This window comes from Prionailurus viverrinus, unplaced genomic scaffold (assembly GCF_022837055.1).
Source record: "Prionailurus viverrinus isolate Anna unplaced genomic scaffold, UM_Priviv_1.0 scaffold_38, whole genome shotgun sequence".
Taxonomy (NCBI): Eukaryota; Metazoa; Chordata; class Mammalia; order Carnivora; family Felidae; genus Prionailurus; species Prionailurus viverrinus.
In genome coordinates, this window is record NW_025927606.1 from 4,263,912 (window position 1) to 4,281,184 (window position 17,273).

The following is a 17,273-nucleotide window of genomic DNA, read 5'->3' on the forward strand; positions in this document are numbered from 1 at the left end:
ACAGAACGAGTCACTCCCCTTTCTCGCTCCGGATTTTCTCTGCCTGTCAACCAACAGTTCGATTCCCCCGCCCACCCTCGCCCTTTAGAGGAGAGATGGCAGTCTTCGGTGAGAAAGCGCTGGGAGCATTCTGGGGCGAGGTGCCCGCAGGCTGCGCGGTGGCTTGGGCAGCGCACCACGTGGTCGTGGTCGCAGACTGAGGTCTGCCCTTGAAGTGGTTTCTTCCGCAGAGGAAATGGGGGCTTGCCCCTCCCCCAGTGGAGGATGAGGCAAAGCAAAAGGCTGTTGTGACCAGGATGCCCTGCAGCAGGTCTCAGTGAAGGGGGTGGGGTTCTTGGGGGCAGGGGCTACCCTTCGCATTTAACAGGGGGGTGTTGCAGGCCGGGGGTGGTCAACAGCCAATGGCTGTTCCCAAGGCAGAGTGGTATCAGGTGGGTGTCCGGGATCAGAGATGGCTCCAGGAAGGAGGTGGTGTTTGCAGCGGGCCTGGAGGAGGGTTAGAAGTCTTGGGGTAGATTTAGAGGAGAACCCCCACACACACACCCGTCCCCGTGCCACACCCAAACAGATGCCGGGAGCAGAGCCAGGCTGGGAGTGATGGTGGAACACAGGTGACGGGAGATCCCCAGCCGAGCCCTGAAGGGGCCCTTGAAGGTCCAGGGCCCTTGGAGTGAGGACGGCCCTGGATGCCATTTGTGTTGCCTGGCAGCAGGCCGGGGTACCATGGGTGCTCTCTGATGGTGCGTCCAGGGTGCACGCCCATCATGTGGCCGCCCTCAGGAGGAGGGGCTCCGGGGACTTGGAAGAACCGGAGAAAGGCTTCATTCTTTCTGGGACCTCAGCCCACCCCGGGCCTGGGGAAGCAGGAGGCCTGGCCGGCCACGAGGCAGCAAGAGGCATAGAAAAACGTATGTCCAGACCCGAGCCACCGCACCTCCACGGAAGAGGTGGGGAGGTGGGCCGAGGGTCCAGAGAGACTAGAGGTTGGTACAAGGGAGCTTGGGGTCCTGGCCGAGAAGTGACCGCTCTGGTGGGAGGCTGGGGTCTTTCCAGCTGCATTGTGCCTGAGCTGACATTTGTCCGGACGGGGAGACGGTGACTGCGAGGGCGGCCCCCGGGGGGACCGATGAAGCCTGCTGGAAGCACCACTGCTGAGCAGGACGCCGCAGAGTGAGGCCCCGTTCCTGTTCCCTGGCGGGACTATGTCCGTGCAGGGCCCCCAGAGGAGGCTGCTGGGCTCCGTCAACTCCACCTCCCCAGCCGCCCCGCGCCTCGGGCTGGCCGCCAACCAGACAGGGCCCCGGTGCCTGGAGGTGTCCGTTCCCGACGGACTCTTTCTCAGCCTGGGGCTGGTGAGCATGGTGGAGAACGTGCTGGTGGTGGCCGCCATTGCCAAGAACCGCAACCTGCACTCGCCCATGTATTACTTCATCTGTTGCCTGGCCGTGTCCGACCTGCTGGTGAGCGTGAGCAGTGTGCTGGAGACGGCCGTCATGCTGCTGCTGGAGGCAGGCACCCTGGCCGGCCGGGCCGCCGTGGTGCAGCAGCTGGACAACATCATTGACGTGCTGGTCTGTGGCGCCATGGTGTCGAGCCTCTGCTTCCTGGGCGCCATCGCCGTGGACCGCTACATTTCCATCTTCTACGCGCTGCGGTACCACAGCATCGTCACGCTGCCCCGGGCGTGGCGGGCTATCTCAGCTATCTGGGTGGCTAGCGTCCTCTCCAGCACGCTCTTCATCGCCTACTACGATCACACGGCCGTCCTGCTCTGTCTCGTCAGCTTCTTTGTAGCCATGCTGGTGCTCATGGCCGTGCTGTACGTCCACATGCTCGCCCGGGCGTGCCAGCACGCCCGGGGCATCGCCCGGCTCCATAAGCGTCAGCGCCCCGTCCACCAGGGCTTGGGCCTCAAGGGCGCGGCCACGCTCACCATCCTGCTGGGCATTTTCTTTCTCTGCTGGGGCCCCTTCTTCCTGCACCTCTCGCTTATGGTCCTCTGCCCTCGACACCCCATCTGTGGCTGCGTCTTCAAGAACTTCAACCTCTTCCTCACCCTCATCATCTGCAACTCCATCGTCGACCCCCTCATCTACGCCTTCCGCAGCCAGGAGCTCCGGAAGACGCTCCAAGAGGTGCTGCTGTGCTCATGGTGAGGCTGCGGGCTCGGGGCCAGGGTGCCGGGCAGAGGGAGGTGGGGATATCCTATGGCCTGATTCCTGTGCGACAGGGGCAGGCACTTGCCAAAGGGGACGGATGAGCCGATCTCTGGCGGTGCGGAGGCATGGACCCTCTGGGGCCCGAGAAGGGAGAGAGCACAGACCTCCAGGAGTTGCTGTGGAGACTGGAGGCTGGGGAGATGGCGGGGCCGCAGGCACTAGAGGTGGGTCCTGGGCCCCTGGACGGGGACCCTGCCCACCCCTGGAGCGCTCCACCTCCAGCCAGGCACCAGGCGAGGACACCCACCTTTGCTGCCAAGTCTATGGATCTGTGCCCCTTGGCCTGTCGGGATGCGAAGTCTCCGTGTGGGCCGAATGACAAGCGCTGCTCCCCGGGAGGGCCTCTGGAAAAGGGACTTTGTGACCAGCAGGACCTGGCTTCGCAGGCCTGCTTCAGGAAGAAGTGAGCTGCTGTTTCAGGCAGAGGGACCGTGTCTGCACGGGCTCCGGCGGAGGGCAGGGCTGATCCAAGGCTCAGCGGTGACCAGAGAGCATGGGGGCTGGGGGTGGCTATCTGTGTGCACCCCACGTATCTGGCAGACGGCGCCGGCCAGTGCCTACTCAGGCCAAGGCGGGGGTTGTCGGCCTGAAGCAGTGAGCCAGTGTCAGCCCAGGGTCTCAGGGCTGGGAAGTGGCCTGGTAATAAATGCTGTGCTCAATGCATCGCCTCCACCGCCCGTCTTGCCTCTTTCTGGAAATTGCTTGAAGCCAGAGGGAGGAGGAAGGGGGAGGGGCAGGGGTGGGGTTGAGGGTGATGAACAGGGTGAAGTGAGTCCCAGAAACCAGCCAGAAACCGTGGCTGGCCTGCCCAGGTGAAGAAGCCACAGCCCTGAGTGACTCAGTCAGCTAAGCATCCCACTCCTGATTTCGGCACAGGTCACGATCTCACCCTTCATGGGACGCAGCCCTGCACGGGGCTCCGCGCTGACAGCACAGCGCCTGCTTGGGATTCTTCCTCCCTCTCTCTCCACCCCTCCCCTGCTCATTCCCTCTCTCTCTCTCTCTCTCTCTCTCTCTCAAAATAAATAAATATGTTTAAAAAAAAAGGCATAAACATAAGAGACTCTTAAATATGGAGAACAAACAGTTACGGGAGGGGTTGTGGGGGGGGGGATGGGCTAAATGGGGAAGGGGCACTAAGGAATGTACTCCTGAAATCATTGTTGCACTATATGCTAACTAACTTGGATATAAATTAAAAAAAAAATAAAAAGAAAGAAAGAAGAAAAAAGCCATAGCCCCAAAGGACCCAGAGTGCCTGAAGCCCGGCCCAGGGGGAGAGTGTGGTGGTGGGGGGGGGGGGGGGCACTCACACCTGCTCTGAGCCCGTGTCCGGTTTTCTCTTCATGGCGCAAACCCCCAGCTCAGAGCAACCAGAGTAAAGAGACAGCAGGAGCAGCAGCCGCACCACCCCAGACACCTCCATGGTGACACGACTCGGCACTGTCCAGGCTGCAGCCAAAGCTGGACCCCCGTGACGCATCTGTGACCTCAGCCCGAGCACATCCCTCTCTCGGCCCAGTCATGGCACCCCTCCTCCGTGTCTGCTCTGAACAACATGGAGGGGCCCACAGTGTAGAGTGGGCTGGGGCTGGGGTCTGCTCTCCCCCCAGCACTGCCCTTCTGGAAGGGGGGTTAGGACTCAGCCAGCTCTGGGAAGTGTTTGAGGCAAGGCCTCCCCGAATGGAGTAAGTCTGTCCAAGGCCTGTCCAAGTCCACACCCCAAGGGAGTGGACATCTGGGGTGAACCATGCTGCCTGGTGCCAGAAAGCCTTGGGTCCCCCCTCTGTTGCGATCCTGCGTTTCTCACTGAAGAGCCCACCTGGTTTGCTCCACACATACTGAGCGCACAGACGACCCCCTCCTCATACAGGTTCGGCGGAGGCCAAAGTGACGGTACCAGCCAGTTTGAAGGCAGGTCTAGTAACGCTGAGGGCTCCTGCAGCCCCCGGCCAGCCGCCCCGCAGCGCTGCCCCAGCCAGTCCCCACCCATGCTGGCAGCTTCAGCCCAGACTGCTGGCCTCAAGGCCAGGAGCTGGTTCCCGGCAGGGCCAGCCTTTGCTGGGAGACAGGATGGTGAGTCAGCTTTGAACCTGGCACCAGAGCCCTCTGGGGATGGAGGGAGAGCTGGCCTGGCCTGATGCCATCACTCAGGGAGGCAGGGCATGTGGGTAATGGGTCCTGGCCAGCAGGATGCTGCAAAGCTTCTTCCTTCGCTCAGACGGGGAGGTGCAGCCAGCTCCGGGGAAGAGCCAAACGCTCACCAACGACCCCCTGAACAGGGTGGGGGGGGGGGGAGGCAGGGAGGGGCCCCAGGCAGCCAGAAGCCAAGGCTCACCAACGACCCCCTGAACAGGGGGTGTGGTGGTGGAGGGGGGAGGCAGGGAGGGGCCCCAGACACCCAGAAGCCAACCACAGAAAGCCACATCGTGGACATGTTGTGGGGGAGGGGTGTCTCTGGAGAACAAAAGACCCATTTCTGGACTAGCCAAACTGGAGAGCTTCAGGAGGGAAAGAGGGGCTTGTGCACAGCCACACCCAGGCAACACACAGGCGCACCGCCGGCTGCTTGTGGAACCTCCGGGCACTGTGACTGAGGCCCTGGAAGATTTTCTTACTGAAACATCAGAAGGACCTTATTATAAGGTGGTTTCAGTACGATGTCTGACCCCAGGGGAACATCGAGCCAGTGGCATATGTACGTCAGCACAACGTCCGCACGGCTCGTCTGCTTCTTTCTCTCCCTTCTTTTCTGACCAGGGGACCCCCTCCCAGTTTTTCCCCCAAGAGCCCCACCCCCTCTGCCTTAGGCACACACCATCTCACCACATAGACCCCACCCCCCCACACCCCGTTGTGCTGGCCTCACTTGGACCAAGGGTCTAGGGGTACAAGTGAAATCAGGAGGTGAAGCAGACAGAACCCACTGCCCACCACCCCCCACCCTGCCAGTCCCTGGACTGGCTTGTGTCCTTATGACCATTCCCGACACCGGTATTCACTGAGCAGCGGACACATGGCAGGCGCTGTGACATGTGCAAGGTCCGTCTGGAATGGCGTGGCAGGCCCCTGGGGGAGGAGGAGGCAGGATCGCAACCCTCACTGCAGAAGCTGCCACCCTCTCCCACCGCCCTTCTGACTCGGCGTTTCTGAGCCCTGCCCCACGCTCTCTTCTGGAGGGTTCGGTGACTGCTGCAGCCTTTCCCCGCGTCCCCCACCCCTAAGGGATCCGGCAAAGCTCAGAGTACCTTGTTTGTCCCTTCATGCCACAAGACAGGGAGCTGAGAGGCGTCCATCTCGGTCTTTTGGGGTGGGAACGTGGGGGTGGTCCCTGAACGGGTGTGGGGGAGAAAGGCTGTCCTTGCAAAGCCTCAGGGTGGGGCTGCCGCTGCGCTGGGACCGGGGAGGGCGGCCTAGGCGGCGTCCGAGAGCCGAGAGGGGCCTCTATTGTCCTCCCCGGAGCCCTCCAGCCCCTCCTTTCAGTGTGCGGCCCACCCCACCCCCCGCCCCCCGCGGGCCCCCAGACCCCGGCGGCGGCGGGAGGAGGCGCCGCAGCGCGCGGCCGAGTGGGGATGCGCGGTGCTGATGGTGCAGGCCGGTGCCGCATTCTGCGGCGGCGCCCTCCGATTGGCCGCGCCCGGTGACGCCAGGCCGGGCGCGGCGGGCGGGGCCCGGCCTATAAGAGCGGGCGGCGGGGACGCCCGAGCCTCCGCAGCCAGCCCCGGCCTGTACGCGCGTGTCCCGCAGCCGCCCGCCGCCCGCACCGAGCATGAGGGAGATCGTGCACATCCAGGCCGGCCAGTGCGGCAACCAGATCGGGGCCAAGGTGAGGAGGCGCGCCGCCGCACCCCCGCCCCGCTCCGGGCCCCGAGACCCGCGCGCCCCCCGCACCCCCACCCCGCGCCGGGCCCCGGAGGGAGGGAAGCAGGGAGGCGCCCGGGCCCCGCGAGCCGCACCCCGCGTCGCACTCGCCCCTGCGAAGCCGAGAGAGAACAAAGGGACGAGCCGGGCCCCGCGGCGGGCGGGCGACCGGGGCATCGGGATCCCCGCCCTGCCACCTGCACGCCGTGTGTCCTCTGTCCCTGCCCGGGCACCTCTGGCCTGCCGGAGCACGGCTCGAGTCAGCGGCTGCGGCTGCGGGGACTGTCTGGGCGTGGCCCTCTTCTCCGGGGTCCCTACGCAGCCTTGAGCCTGATGGATGGGTGGGCAGGTTTGGGTGGGGCGTCACCCTTCAAAGCCGTAACGATTCTGTCGGCCGTGCTCCCACTCCGCCCGCCCGCCCCCCCCCAACCCCCCAGCAACAGGATGTCCTCCCAGCGGCCAGGCCACCCCCGTGTCCCTAACCTCCCTCTTACAGCCCTGGGCTTCCTGACCCCACCCTGTTCCTTTGTTGGGGGGAAGGGTTGGGCACAAAGTCGGGGTGACCTTGGTCCGGGCCGGGACTCTCCTTCGGCTCAGCCCAGCCTGCTCAGAGCACCCGGTGGAGCTGGGTGGGCAGTACCCACCCCGGGACCGCGGAGTCTGGGGGTAGGACGCGGGAACAAAGCCGGGCTCCCGGGATGGACAGCTGCATCATCGCCCCGCGCTTCCCCTCCACTGTTGTTAGCCCACCTCACAGATGTTGGGACTGAGGGGAAGAAGAGCTCCTATATTCCCCGCTGGAACCCAGGAGACAGGTGTCACATCCTGGAGATTGTCCCTTGCCCAAGGTCACACAGCAAGTGCGAGACAGAGCCACGCTCTGCAGACGGCCAGCCTAGGGCTCAGGCTGGGTGGGTGGGGCCTGCTGCCCACTGGGGCACCCCTCAGAACAAAACGGGGCCGCAGGAGTGGCTTTGTCAGGACCAAGGCCAGGGACGCGGGGTGGGAACGGTGGAGGGCGGGTTTCCCGAAGGAGGCTGTGGGAGGAGACAGGTCTTGGAGGGGAAGGGGCCTAGGAAAAGGTTCCTCTGGAGGCTGTTGCCATGGAAACCAGGCAAGAACAAAAAGCTAATTACGACAGGGCTGGGGCAGCCTCGTGGCTGACATGTAAATTGCAACTTCTCTAGGGTGGAGGCGACTTGGATGGGGTGGAGGGGTGGAACCAGGGAGACTCCCTAATCACCCAAGGAGACAGCTGTGTCTGCCCCAGGAAGGGGACTGCGGGAGGGGGAGGCCCGGGGGATGATGGCCTCAAATCAAATCAGGGCTCCTGGGGCAGTCACTGACAGCTGCCCTGGCCAGGTGGGAGGGGCGGAGGGCTCACTAATGTGGTCACAGGGGCCAGGCCTGCCCTGAACATCTGCTTCGGGGGGGGGGGGGTGTCAAGGGTCACTGGGGGGAGGGAGGGCAGTCCCGAGTCCTGCCTGAGCCTGGGTGTGTAGCGAGTCCAGTTATGCACCCCTCCCTTCTGTGACCGGGACAGACATGTACCAGGCAAAGGCAAGTCCACGCCAGAGGTATTGCTGAGGTGGGGGGACGGCCAGGAGGGCAGGGGTGGGAGGAAGAAAGGCAGAGGCAGTAGCCTGAGTGCCAGACAGTGTCCTCCGGGGAGATTTTTTTTCTGCTTCTTAGAGATTGCTCATTACTTTTTATTCCTTTTGGGTTGATTTTCTTACTGTATGTTGTTTTAAACATTAATATCTGATCCTTTCTAACAGTTCAAACCAGGGAGAGATGGGGTTTGCAGGGAGGGGGATTGCTTCTCCCTTTCCCACCGCTGCCTTTCTTTGGTGACCAGTGGCAGCTGTCAAGCCCTTTCCTTCTGGCCTCCTTGTCTCGGAAAGTATTCAAAGCCCCCTGGGCTAGGCCCCATGTACGGGCTTAGTGGATGCTGCCATCTGCCCTGTGGACAGGCAGTGCACTGGCCATTTCAGCCTCCTAATCCCATACTAGTTTGGGGGTTTGGGGCTCCCTGGTGAGGGGAGAGAGCAAACTTTTCCTTTCCATCACGATCAGCAGGCTTGCAGGTCCTTGGGTGGTGCTTGACTCAGCTTGGGTCCCTGCTCCAGGGAGGGGCCTGGCTGTGGGGGATCTAGGGCAGTCAGGGAGACTGGGGCCAGGAGAGAACACATCTGTCCTGAGGGTGAGCTTGGCGCATTACTGACTCATGACAATGGTCGCTGCGTATTGAGCGCTGTGCCAGGTGCTCTAGGCGCACCACCTCGCAGGTATGTGGTGAGATGGGGTACCGCTCTCCTCCCAAGGGTCGCTCCAGGAAGTTGAGGCACCCGCCCAGGGGGGACACGGCGGGAGTTTTGAGTTTAGGTCTGCAAGGATATATCGGGATGCCCCCCCCCCCCCCACCGCGTCCATTCAACAGGCGGATGAATCTGGGGCCTCGCCCTCCTCCCCTGGGGTGCAGGGCCGGCCAGGAGCCTTTGTCTGCACCCCCTTCTCTCGGCCGCTGGGCGGAGCCTGGGAGGGGCGGACCCGGACCCTGGCCCTGACGGCCAGTGGGGGGAGGGATTTCCGGTTTCCTCGCACCCGCCTCCTCTCCCAGCGCCTCCTAAATGGGTCAGGGCAACGCTCTCTGTGCTCGAAGCGGGGAAAGACATCGAGGACCTAAAAGGGTTTAACGCCCCTGAATCGGCTAGCCCTCCCTCTGGCGGAGCTGCTGCACCCCACTTGCCTGGGGCTCCTGTGCCCGCCCAGACACTTGGCCGGCCCCTGGGCGCGGACGCGGCAACGGATCAGCACCACGGACAGCGCCGCGGGGGCGGAGGTGGGGGGTGGTGACGGTGTCTTGAGGTAGGAAATGCCGCCTGGACCCTGGGGTCCACACACCATCTGGCAGTCTTCTCAACTGTAGTGATGGTCGTAATTTTTTACTTAATTTACAAAATTATGTTTCATTTTATATTACATATTTTACTAACAAGATACTTATTTTTCTTAAGATTTTTCAGAAGTTCATTTTTTTGAGGGAGAGGGCACGCTCCAGCAGGGTAGGAGCAGCGAGAGAGGGAGAGAGAATCCCAGGCAGGCTCCACGCTGTCAGCGCAGAGCCTCAGACGGGGCTCGATCTCACTGACCCGTGAGATCATGAGCCGAAATCCAGAGTCCGACGCTTAACTGACTAAGCCACCCAGGAGCCCCAAGATCCTTATTTTAAATCACATTTTATTAGTCTTAACTTCAAAAGCAATTCTTAATATATTCTTGTAAAAAGTGGAGACACTGCAGATGAGGGCAAAGTGCCTACCACCTCCTTCCTGCCTCCACGTTCTGCTCTCCTTGGGGGGCAATTTTGTTTCCATTCTTCCAGCCTGTTTCCTGCGCATGTTATCTGTATATCTTTGTAGAGAGATACAGCATCTTTTGTGAGGTTTGCTTTTTTACTCCATGCATCATTATGCGATATGCCTTTCCCTCAAAGATGCGTCTTGGAATCGGCTTTTATCAGTGATGTTATTTTACTGCACCACACTATCTCAAAGTATATTGCTTTTTTTTTTAAAAAAAAACTTTTTTCAACGTTTATTTATTTTTTGGGGGGGACAGAGAGAGACAGAGCATGAACGGGGGAGGGGCAGAGAGAGAGGGAGACACAGAATCGGAAGCAGGCTCCAGGCTCCGAGCCGTCAGCCCAGAGCCTGACGCGGGGCTCGAACTCACGCGAGATCACTCGAGATCTCGCGAGATCGTGAACTCCCGGACCGCGAGATCGTGACCTCCCGGACCGCGAGATCGTGACCTGGCTGAAGTCGGACGCTTAACCGACTGCGCCACCCAGGCGCCCCAAAGTATATTGCTTTTTTTAACTTTTATTTTTATTTATTTTTTCTACATAGGACTTTACAAATTTAAATAGCGTCTAAGGGGGGTGGCTGGCTGACACAGTCAGTTAAGTGTCTACTTGGCTCAGGTCATTATCTTGTGGTTTGTGGGTTCAAGCCCCACGTCAAGCTCTGTGCTGACAGCTCAGATCCTGGAGCCTACTTCGGATTCTGTGTCTCCCTCTCTCTCTGCCCCTCCTTTGCTCTCTCTCTCTCAAAAATAAATAAACATTAAAAAAAAATTTAAAATAGCATCTAGGGGCACCAGGGTGGCTCAGTCACTTAAGTGTCTGACTTCGGCTCAGGTCATGATCTCACAGCTTGTGGGTTCGAGCCCTGTGTCAGGCTTTGTGCTGACAGCTCAGAGCCTGGAGCCTGCTTCGGATTCTGTGTCTCCCTCTCTCTCTCCTCCCCTCCCCTGCTCACGCTCTGTCTCTTTCTCTCTCTCAAAAACAAATAAACATTAAAAAAAATTTTTTTTAATGGCATCCAAGGGGCATCAGGGTGGCTCAGTTGGTTAGGCAACCAACTCTTGATTTCAGCTCAGGGCATGATCTCAGGGTTCCTGAGTTTGAGCCCCACTCAGGCTCTGCACTGACCCTGTGGGGCCTGCTTAGGATTCTTTCTCTCCTCTTCCCTCTCTCTGCCACTCCCTCCCTCACCCCCCCCCCCACATACACCTCTCAAAATAAAGAAATACAACTTAAAAATTTTTTAAAAATAAATAGCATCTAAGACCTTTTAACTCAATGAAGCCAACATTTGCTGAATGCATCAGGCCTTGTGCTAACCATGTGATGTGGGTACTATTATCGTGTCCACTTGACAGTTGAGAAAACTGAGGTCCCAAAAGCTGGGGTCACTGGCACACACTGACTGGTGCTGGATGGATCTGGTCCGTCTTCTCCTGGAAGACCGTGCTTCTCACAGATGCATTTTCAACAACTTTCTGTAGATATGTTGATGGCAGGGTGACTGAATCACTCTCTGCTGGCCCCACACTTGTTGTCTTGAGCTCATCACTCCTCTACAGGGGCTGCGGGTGTCCCTGAAACCAGAGGTTTGGGGTGTCTTGGAGCCCTGGGGACCAAGGCCCTGGCTCAGGCTCTCACAAAGGCCTGGGACTGAGGAGGGCAGTGGTAGGAAGCTCTGATCAGGCCCCAAATACCTCAGTGACATTTCTGTGTGTTTGTTTCTAATTACAAAATTAACAGACACAGTGTAAAAAGAACAGTTAACAATGACAAAACGGGGAATAAGTCCAGCCCCTGTCCTCACTGAGGGATGACCTCCAAACACACCTTCTCTGGACGAACTACCAAGACTTTTCATGCATTTTATAATAATAACACTTTTCATAATGATCAGGGTTTTAAATTTTTTAATGTTTATTTTTGAGAGAGAGACCGAGCGACAGAGAGGGAGAGAGAGAGAACACGAGCGGGGAGGGGCAGAGAGCGAGGGAGACACAGAATCCGAAGCAGGCTCCAGGCTCCAAGCCGTCAGCACAGAGCCCGACGCGGGGCTCGAACCCACAGATCCTGAGATCAGAACCTGAGGGGAAATTGGATGCTTAACTGACTGATCCACCTAGGCGTCCCATAACTATCAGGGTTTTAAAAATGTTTTTTAAACTAATCTTTTGTTGTTGTTTAGAAATTAACACATGACAAAGAATTCCAAAAACCCCAAGGGTATACAGTGAAAAGAACCCTTCCCCAGCCCAGAACCACACTGCCAGGCACAGCTCCCTGGAGCAGACTTCTGTGTGCCTGTTAGAGACATCTACATATCGATGAGGACGAGCACGCTGGTGTCTTACTGCTTTTTTCACTGAGCCGTCTTTTTGCCAGCACATGACTCACGTGTAGAGGTCTGTTACTTCTTGAGCCCTTCATCCCATTCATCTTCTGAAAGTCACTCCAACCCTGGGGAGCAAAGGGGAGGGGCACCGGGAAGTCCCACGGCGTGTGACCAGTGACCCTCCCTGAGTGGGCCCACAGTATCCACAAAAGCTTGGAGATGCCCTTGGGATGAGAGCAGAGCTCCGGGCAGCCTTCCCTTCCCCCGGGGAGCGTGTCTTTGTGTGCTCACTTACAAGCCCCCACTCACACGCTCCACACAGATTAACTCGCTTTACTCCTGGGAAGCCTTGTTTCCACCATCCGGCCTACCGAACGGATGAGGGCCCCGAGGCACAGAGAATCCTCAGGACCCGGCCAGGGTCACACAGCTGGAAAGAGGTGGTGCCGTTCCTGAATGCAGGCCCCGCTCTAGGCTTTTGGGCCCTGCTACAGCTGCAGGAGCGGAGTCGGAGGAGGGCAGTGTGGACGGCAGGAGGCAGTGGAGGAAGGAAGCCCCGGGGGTTGGGGCCGGGCAGGTCTTTGAGGACTGGCTGGGGGGCCCCAGGCAAGTCAGTCCCCACTCGGGGCCCCTGTGGTTCCTGGTGGCTGAGGCTGATGGTGTCCTGGGCACTGCCGGACCCTGTCTCTGGACAGCCTTTGCCCTGACACCGAAGGGCACACATATCCTGGACCCTGTCACTTGCTGTGGGCAGTCCTTGATCTCTGTGCCTCAGTTTCTTCATCTGAAAAGAGAAATAACGAAAACCGCCCCGCGAGGGTGATTATTACTACCTCTTCACGGAGGAGTGGCTGTCCCAGGCCCCTGGTTAGCAAGTGCAGGGCTGAGTCTGGGGGCCCGGGTCTGTGTCAGCTGAGCCCGGAACCACCCTGAGGGCTGCAGGCCGCGCCCACCGTGCGGACAGTGGACGTGCACATTTGCTGGGACAATCTTGTGGCGGATGACAGAGCTTGGGGGCTCTTCTCCAAAGTCACCGAAAGGAGTGAGTGCAAGCTCTGCATCCAGGCCCCTTAATTTATACCCAGGGCTGAGTCCGTGGGAGGCGAAGGGCCTGGTGGGGGCCGCAAGCACCTGCTGACCCTTCCTTTCTCCCTGCAGTTCTGGGAGGTGATCAGCGACGAGCACGGGATAGACCCCAGTGGCAACTATGTGGGGGACTCGGACCTTCAGCTGGAGCGCATCAGCGTCTACTACAACGAGGCCTCTTGTGAGCTCCCACCTTGCCCCGTGCTCGACCTGGGAGGAGTGGGGAGAGGGCTTCTTGACTGCCGGGTCTCGGCATCTCTGCCCGCCTAGCAGCAGCTTGGCAGATGCAACCTGAGACTCACAAAACAAAGACAAGGGACCCTGGAAACTGCCACCCTAGTGAGATTCAAATACGTGTAATGGTCACACGACACATACACAGTCCAGGGGAATGGACAGGGCTGGGCAGGGTCCTGGAGGTCCCGCAGGAGGCCCCTGGGAGGGTCCAGAGCAGGGGCTATTTAGCAACTGGTGTAAAATGATGTCCACGGCGAACTGGAGAAATATCAGCCTGCCCACGTGGACGTAGGATGAGGTCCCGGCTGTCTGAGGTGTTGACCACGATCCCCGTTTCACATGTGGTTCCCACCTCTCTGGTCCCAGAGAGTCTGAGCACTCATGGTGACAGCATGACTCTGGCGGGACAGGGCGGTAGGCGTCCCTTCCCCTGTGTGACCCACATAACCCACCCCTTTCCTCCTCAGCTCATAAGTATGTGCCTCGGGCCATTCTCGTGGACCTTGAGCCTGGGACCATGGACAGTGTCCGGTCTGGGGCCTTTGGGCACCTCTTCAGGCCTGACAACTTCATCTTCGGTAAGTTTCCCCTGTCCCACACTCTGATGCAGACCCCCACCACAGGCAGATCCAGATCAGTGAAACAACAGAGCAAAGTCGCCACTTAGCAGGACAGAAATGACCTTCCCCTGTTGCAGTGGGCCCAGAGAAAAGGCTCTGTGCAGAGAATAGAAACCACTTGTGTATTTCAGGCAGAACAATGTGTAAGGCAGAGAATTAAGCTTAGGAGACTGTTACAGAGCTGGCAGGACACGAGTCAGTCTCCAGAGGATTCAAGTTCATGGGCAGGCAGCATTGCTGTGATCAAGAGACCCTCACCCCATTTCTGTCTTCCGGAGTTCAACACCCCAGCTGAGGGGCTCGAATCCACATTCAGACCCCAAGCCGTGAGGGATTCTGGGGTTCTGGAGGCCACCGCTTACACTGCCAGCATGGCCAGCCAGAGGGTGGGTGGGCTGCGGGGGGGGTGGGAGGGGGACAGGTAGATTCACCCAGGACCCCCGAGGGAGGCAGAGCGAGAGCTGCAAGCCCAGGTCCTCAATTCCTGTCTCGAGCCCTTAACACGGGGCACCAGGCAGTGGGGTCCCCAGCACACAGCATGGCTGGCATGGAGGGCCATGGAGGGAGCGTGCGGGTGTGGGCACCCCCACTGCACGGAGGGAGACAGGCACAGGGTGTCCCCAGTGGTGCTCTGAGTGGCCTGTTCAGGCAGCCACCGGAGGCCTGACTAGTCTTGTGCTCCCCCTGCCCCCTCTCCCCCTCACCCACAGGTCAGAGCGGGGCTGGCAACAACTGGGCCAAGGGTCACTACACGGAGGGCGCTGAGCTGGTGGACTCGGTCCTGGACGTGGTGCGGAAGGAATGTGAGAATTGCGACTGCCTGCAGGGCTTCCAACTGACCCACTCGCTGGGCGGGGGCACGGGCTCGGGCATGGGCACCCTCCTCATCAGCAAGGTGCGGGAGGAGTACCCGGACCGCATCATGAACACCTTCAGCGTGGTGCCCTCGCCCAAGGTGTCGGACACGGTGGTGGAGCCCTACAACGCCACGCTGTCCATCCACCAGCTGGTGGAGAACACGGACGAGACCTACTGCATCGACAACGAGGCCCTGTACGACATCTGCTTCCGCACCCTCAAACTGGCCACGCCCACCTACGGCGACCTCAACCACCTGGTGTCGGCCACCATGAGCGGCGTCACCACGTCCCTGCGCTTCCCGGGCCAGCTGAACGCCGACCTGCGCAAGCTGGCCGTGAACATGGTGCCCTTCCCGCGCCTGCACTTCTTCATGCCCGGCTTCGCCCCGCTCACCGCCAGGGGCAGCCAGCAGTACCGCGCGCTCACGGTGCCTGAGCTCACGCAGCAGATGTTCGACGCCAAGAACATGATGGCCGCGTGCGACCCGCGCCACGGCCGCTACCTGACGGTGGCCACCGTGTTCCGCGGCCGCATGTCCATGAAGGAGGTGGACGAGCAGATGCTGGCCATCCAGAGCAAGAACAGCAGCTACTTCGTCGAGTGGATCCCCAACAACGTCAAGGTGGCCGTGTGCGACATCCCGCCCCGGGGCCTCAAGATGTCCTCCACCTTCATCGGCAACAGCACGGCCATCCAGGAGCTGTTCAAGCGCATCTCCGAGCAGTTCACGGCCATGTTCCGGCGCAAGGCCTTCCTGCACTGGTACACGGGCGAGGGCATGGACGAGATGGAGTTCACCGAGGCCGAGAGCAACATGAACGACCTGGTGTCCGAGTACCAGCAGTACCAGGACGCCACGGCCGAGGAGGAGGGCGAGATGTACGAAGACGATGAGGAGGAGTCCGAGGCTCAGGGCCCCAAGTGAAGTGGCTGGAGGGGCGAGCCGGGCTGCGGCCAGGGCCACGAGGCCTGTCCCCTGGCGCCATGTCGCTACTGACACCACCCCCAGGCTTGCCCCCACCAGCTCTGCTCACAGCACCCTAGGGCTCCCGAGAGCTTGTCCTCCAGTATTTACGGCATCCCCACCCCACGTGAGTCCTGTCTTCCCGCCATAGGTCACCTCCATTTTTGTGTCTGCTTTATTGTCAGCTGCAGGCCTGATGTTTTATGGCTTATTTTGTTTCTTTTGTTTTTGTTTTTTTTGGTTTTTTACTGGTTTGTGTTTATATTTTTGGGGGAGGGGATACTTAATAAATTTATTGCTGTCAGATATCCCTGCCTGGTGCTGGAGATTTCATTTTGTTCTGGAAAGTTGGGTCTGAAGGGGTGAGGAGGGGCAGACGGGGAGGTCTGTGTGGGAGCAGGGCAAAGAGGCATCGTCTCCCAGGCCGGTGGCTGAGAAGGGCTATGCTCAGAGGCTGCCGGTGCGTCAAGGCTCAGCCCCTGGGGAGCTTCTGGAAGGGGGGTCCTGGAGACGGAGGCTCATCCCGAACACCAGGTGCAGCTCACCCTAGATTGAGAACCTCTAGTCTCCCACAGGGAGACATACTCCGGAGCTTCTGTCTGGTTTACCTGTGTGCTGGAAGTTAGGGTGCAGACAGCCAGAGACCCCAGTGGGGGTTGGAAGGGAGGACTTTGAACAAACCACCCCCCCCCGCCCCCACCGCCCGGAAAACTATGGTGTGTTGGAGGATTGTGTCTTGGGCCCTGGCAAGGGGCTGGTGGGGGTTAGGGAGCCAGGGCCACTGCACCCGGGCACACCCCTGGCAGGGAGCAATGTGCTGGCCCTAGGCGCCCCCTGGTGGCACTCCTGTGGCTGTAGGGCGACCAGTGTCCAACTACAAGGGTTTTGGACGCAAAAAGAGTTGAGACACCTGCCCAGTGTTGAGAAAAGTCCTTCTGGCTCCTGACATTCACAGATGATCTTCCTGGGCCCCAGGTCCACTGTCTTACTGGGGCTCCTCCTGAGAGCTCAACACAGACACCTCAGGGAACCTTCACGATGATGCTACGAGGAGCATGTCATTATTACCACATTTCACAGGCCAATAAATGGAGGCTCCGAGAAGTGAGGGCACTTGCCAGCTGGCAAGTTGAAGAGCCACGTGTCTGGCCCAAGGCTGTGCACGTCTCCACTTAGCTTAAAGCGGCCCCAAACTGCCCTTCCCTCCCGAGCACCTGCACCCACAAGAACTTCCTCTTCCTCCACATCTCTCCGATGCGCCTGGCCTGCCTGGGTCACCCTGCCTTTGTGGGGCTGGCTCCCGGGCCAATCCCTTCCTTCCTTCTCCCAAGGCCCACAACCCGGCTTAGCGCCAGTGTGCAGGGCCAGTTTGTGAGGACTGTGGTGGTGGGGGTGTGGGGAGGTGAAGGCGTGGGAGCCCATCGCTTCCGGCCCCCTAGCACATCTCTGCTTCTCCGCAGACTTCTTCTGTGGGAGGGGCTTCGTGCTTCCTTTTTTTCCATCCCTCTCCCCTCTCCTTCAACTGACTCTCCCCCATGAACCTCTAGCTTTAGTTTCTTATGAGGAGTAATTTAGGTCTCTGCTGTTTTCCTACACTGCAGACATGGGGCAGAAACCAGCCAGCCCTGTGCTCTACGTGAGTTCCTGACTCACAAATTCCCGAAGCATAATGAAATGGCTGATGCTTTATGCCATTGAGTTTCCGAGGGGCTTATTACACAACAGA

At 59.6% G+C, this 17,273-nt stretch overlaps 1 protein-coding gene across 1 annotated transcript; it reads left to right on the top strand.

The window, feature by feature from the left end:
- Positions 1–396: 396 nt before the first annotated feature.
- On the top strand, positions 397–15,855 carry LOC125158857 (uncharacterized). The gene is made up of 8 exons (XM_047846359.1): positions 397–2,152; positions 2,231–2,376; positions 2,442–2,622; positions 5,744–5,859; positions 5,903–6,045; positions 12,938–13,046; positions 13,570–13,680; positions 14,433–15,855. The coding sequence occupies exons 1-8, from the start codon at positions 1,203–1,205 to the stop codon at positions 15,506–15,508; spliced, it is 2,832 nt and encodes a 943-aa protein (XP_047702315.1). The 5' UTR covers positions 397–1,202; the 3' UTR covers positions 15,509–15,855.
- Positions 15,856–17,273: the final 1,418 nt, after the last annotated feature.